The 4277-nt window shown below is 65.5% G+C and overlaps 1 protein-coding gene across 1 annotated transcript in view; it reads left to right on the top strand.

The window, feature by feature from the left end:
• Positions 1-2350, top strand: part of EMIHUDRAFT_420555 (hypothetical protein) — a 3609-nt gene extending 1259 nt beyond the window's left edge. The window contains exons 5-10 of the mRNA XM_005761734.1: positions 276-490; positions 618-1278; positions 1385-1388; positions 1467-1804; positions 1872-1933; positions 2004-2350. Of these exons, the coding sequence (XP_005761791.1) occupies positions 276-490; positions 618-1278; positions 1385-1388; positions 1467-1804; positions 1872-1933; positions 2004-2172 (1449 nt within the window). The 3' untranslated portion in view covers positions 2173-2350. The remainder of the gene's footprint in view (positions 1-275; positions 491-617; positions 1279-1384; positions 1389-1466; positions 1805-1871; positions 1934-2003) is intronic.
• The last annotated feature ends 1927 nt before the right edge of the window (positions 2351-4277 follow it).

Below are 4277 nucleotides of genomic sequence, written 5' to 3'. Positions count from 1 at the left end.
AACCCCCCCCCCCCCCCCCTTAAGCGTCGCTTTCCCGCCCCCCCCCCCAAGGCGGGAAAAACCCTCCCCCCCTGTGCCTACAAAAACCGGGGCGCACCCCCCCCCCCTCCCAAAAGGAACCCCCCCCAGCCCCAAAAGACTACGCGGCCGTTCCTGGGGGGACAGACACAGACAGACAGACAGACACCTTCGAGAAGATCTGACCTCAGCCCACTAGCCTCCCACTGCGCCAGCACCCCTCGTCCACCCACCGCTCCTGTCCTCCCTCCCGCCAGCACCTGATGGACCGGATCGGAGTCTGCCTCTCGGCTGATGCCGAGCCCGTCACCGGCGACGACCGACTTGAGGCTGTCAACCGCGCGCTCGAGTTTTCTCGCAACCCGCCCGAGGTGGTGCAGCGTTTCGACGAGACGACCGAGTCCATGAGGACCTCCATCATCTTTGCGCGCGAGTACCTCAAGTCGATGAAGCTCGAGCGCGCGCAGCAAAAGTGAGCTGTGGCCGAGAGGCCATCAGAGAGAGCCGAGAGCGCAGCCGAAGGAGGCCGCGCGAACCGCGCACAGCAGGTCCGCCTCTTTGCTGTCCGGAAGGAACGACGCGTGTCCTCCGCCCCGCAGGTACCTCTGCGAGGAGGCGGTGCGCGCCGGCGTGCAGGGCCACCGCGGCGAGCTCTTCGCCATCGAGGTGGCGCGCGCCAACGCAGCCCTAGCGGGGGAGGAGCGTGTCTCCTCCACCGACTTGCAGATGGGCGTGCGCCTCTGCATCGCCCCTCGGGGCACCCAGATCTCGGCGCCGCCGGAGGACGACCTGATGCAGGCGCCGCCGCCGCCGCCGCCGCCGATGGACCAGGAGGATGAGGATCCGCAGGAGCAGGAGCAGGAGCAGGAGGAGGAGGAGCAGCCCGAGGAGCAGGAGGACCAGGCGCCGGCGGTGCCCGAGGAGTTCATGTTTGACGTGGAGGGCGTCGCACTCGACCCGGACGTGATGAAGTTCGCGTCCTCCGCCTCCAAGGGCGGCGGCGGCAAGCGTGGCATGATTTTCTCCGAGGAGCGCGGCCGGTACATCAAGCCCATCTTGCCGCGCGGCCGCGTGCGCAAGCTCGCGGTCGACGCGACGATGCGCACTGCGGCGCCGTACCAAAAGAAGCGTCGCGAGAAGGCAAACGCGCAGGCCGAGGAGAGCGGCGACCGCTCCAAGCTCAAGAACGTCTACATTGAGGGCTCCGACGTGCGTGCCAAGAAAATGGCGCGCAAGGCGGGCTCGCTCGTCATGTTCGTCGTCGACGCGTCAGGCACGACGCCGCACTGCCAATGCGGCAACACCCCCCCCCCCCCCCCCGCCTCGCTTGATGTTTTCTCCTCCCCTCGCGCTCCTCTGTGTCCAGCCCTGTTACACGCTTCCAGCCTTGCGAGGGCTCGGTGGCGCACCGCCCACCTGTCTTTTACACGCCACGGCGCTGCTGACAGGCTCGATGGCGCTCAACCGGATGAACGCCGCCAAGGGGGCGGCCATCGGGCTGCTCTCCGAGGCGTACCAGTCGCGCGACAAGATCGCTCTCATCACGTTCCAGGGCGATTTTGCGCAGGTCGTGTTGCCGCCCACGCGCTCCATAGCGATGGCCAAGAACCGGCTCGAGCGCATGCCGTGCGGCGGTGGCTCACCGCTCGCGCACGCGCTCAATATGGCGGCGCAGACTGGCCTGACGTGCCAAAAGTCGGGCGACGTGGGCGAGGTGCTCGTGGTTTGCATCTCAGACGGGCGGGCCAACGTACCGCTCGCCACTTCTGTTGGGGAGGAGCTGGAGGCGCCCAAGGCTGGCGGAACAACACTCCTCAGGACGCGTCCGTGACGTGCCCACGGACCTCGCATAGGAGCCGATGGACAAGACGGCTCTCAAGGACGAGGTGATCAATACGGCGAAGATGCTCGGCACGTCGCAAATGTCAGCAGCCAACTGTGAGCGTCGCTTCTCACACCACTGCGCGGTGGTGGTGAATAGGCACGCTGGCCGGCTTCAAGCTGCTGATGCTCGACTCGGAGAACAAGTTCGTCTCGACCGGCCTCGCCAAGGAGATCGCCGCGGCTGCGCAAGGCAAGTACCACTACATCCCCAAACCATCGCAGGTCGGCCAGGTCGCGTCGCAGGCCATCCAGGACCTGAAGAGCAGGTAATTCCTGGCCGCGCCCGCCGGCCCGCAATGTTGGCCACGGCCTGGCCACGGCGCGCGCTTCTCCTCCGCGCGCCCGAAAACTTACACCGACTCCGGTCCGCTATTTGTCGGCGTGTGTCAAGTTCGTACGGAGGAGACGAGTCGAGTTTACCAATATAAGATAGGGCTACTCCAACGTCCAAGTACGAAGAGACCTAGAGAGGCATGAAGAGGGGGCGTTCAACAAGAACACCGACCCAGGAGATGCAGAATGCAGTTTTGCGACGGTGTATCATTCGACTTTATGCCACCGTTGCATATCCGGATATGCAACGGTGGCATAAAGTCGAATGATACACCGTCGCACTACACGGCGCTCTCTTTGACTCTCTCTCTCTCTCTCTCTCTCAGTCTCTCTCTCTCTCTCTCTCTCTCTCTCTCTCTCTCTCTCTCCCTCTCTCCCTCCCTCCCTCCCTCCCTCCCTCCGGACATCGACGCCTGCGCGCGCCGCTCGCGCGCTCTCTTGTGCTCTTAGAGATCTTGTGTGACCGCCGTGCGGACTGCGAAGGCGGGTGCGTGTGACTGTCGGTAGTGCTGTGTCGTGCTGTGACGCTCTCCCGAATCCCACCAAAGTAAGTCCTCTCTCTTTCCTCTTTGTGCTCAATTTACAACTGCAAAAATGCAAAGCTTCAGTCGGATTCCCTATTGACCGGGGTGCGCCGTCGCCAACCCTCGATCTCGGTGGCGATGGAGGCGGAGGTGGCGGTGGAGGCGGCGATGGAGGTGGAGGCGGCGGTGGCGATGGTGGTGGCGGCGGTGGAGGAGAGGGCGGCGGGTCCCCACCGACGCACTCGACCGGCACGCCCGCCCCGGCGAAAAGGAAGTTCCTCCCGAACTTGCCGTTGGTATCCGCCGTGACGGAGTAGGTGACGTCGAAGGAGGATGTGCCGGCCGAGTACTCCATGCATACGAATTTGGGCATCGTCCAGCGGAAGGGGCTTCCCGCCTTGTCGAAGCCATTGGAGCGCGGGTAGACGCCGGCGCCGAGCGTACCTGGCCGCAGGCGGCAGTTGAGAATGTCAGCCCTCTGGCCGGGTGGGCGGCCGTAGCCGGAGATGCCAAAGCCGCAGTCGACCCCGTCCGTCCCCGGCCAGACGCCGTCACGCTGGGGGAACGACCCGCAGACCATGTTGCCGTACGCGTCGGCCGGGCAGGTGTCGTAGTCGTCGCAGCTGCCGCTGGCGCCACCAAAGCGGCGGTCGTCGGCGGTATTCATAAACACCTCGTAGAACTCCTGCGGGTTGTCGCTGCCGCGTCCCTCGCGCAGCCCCGTTGCGGTCACGCAACCCCCCTCCAAAGAGACGTCCATGAAGGCGGCGGTGTCGATGTTTGGGCACAGGTAGGGCCGGATGCTTTGCCGGGCGGGGACCCTGCCGTGGCTGAAGTACCCGTCGACACCGCACGCGCGCAGCGTCTCCTGCATGGTGTTCGAGGGCCCGGTGTCGAGGTCGAAGAAGCAAAACTCGAACGGGTAGTCCACGTCCGCGTCCTCCTGCGGCGAGTCGTGCTTCTTGAAGCTGTACCGAAAGGTGGTGGCGGTGTCCTGCAGGAGGCTGATCTGTGCAAAAATCCTTCCATACTGGTGTCCGTTGGCGCGAGATGTCCATGGTGTGTACTCGGTGATATTGGTGACGACCACGTCCACCACTGATGGTGCAGCGCACGTGCCGTCGTAGAGTCTACCGACGCCGCTGTACCGCAGCTCCTCCGGCGTGCCGGGTGGGGCGACCGAGTCGCCGTTGGTGCAGCGGCAGCCACAGCCGCACTGGCAGAAGGGGTCGGGGCTCAGGCTGTCGGCCTGTGGGTCACAGGCAACTCCCCCGTTGAGGTCATCACCGCCCGGGTAGCCGCCCAGGTTGTTGACCGTCTCTGGGGCGGCGGAGAAGTCGAGGAGCAGTCCACGCGGGCAGAGCGAGGGATCCTCACAAATGGGCTGCGGTGGTGGCGAGGGTGGTGGTGGAGGGGGCAGCGGTGGCGGCTGGCGGCGGCGGTGTTGGAGGTGGTGGCGGCGGGGATGTCGGAGGTGGTGGCGGCGGCGGTGATGGAGGTGGTGGAGGCGGCGGCGGC

This window comes from Emiliania huxleyi (assembly GCF_000372725.1).
Source record: "Emiliania huxleyi CCMP1516 unplaced genomic scaffold EMIHUscaffold_7, whole genome shotgun sequence".
Classification (NCBI taxonomy): Eukaryota; Haptophyta; order Isochrysidales; family Noelaerhabdaceae; genus Emiliania; species Emiliania huxleyi.
This window is presented reverse-complemented; position numbering and strand designations above follow the sequence as displayed.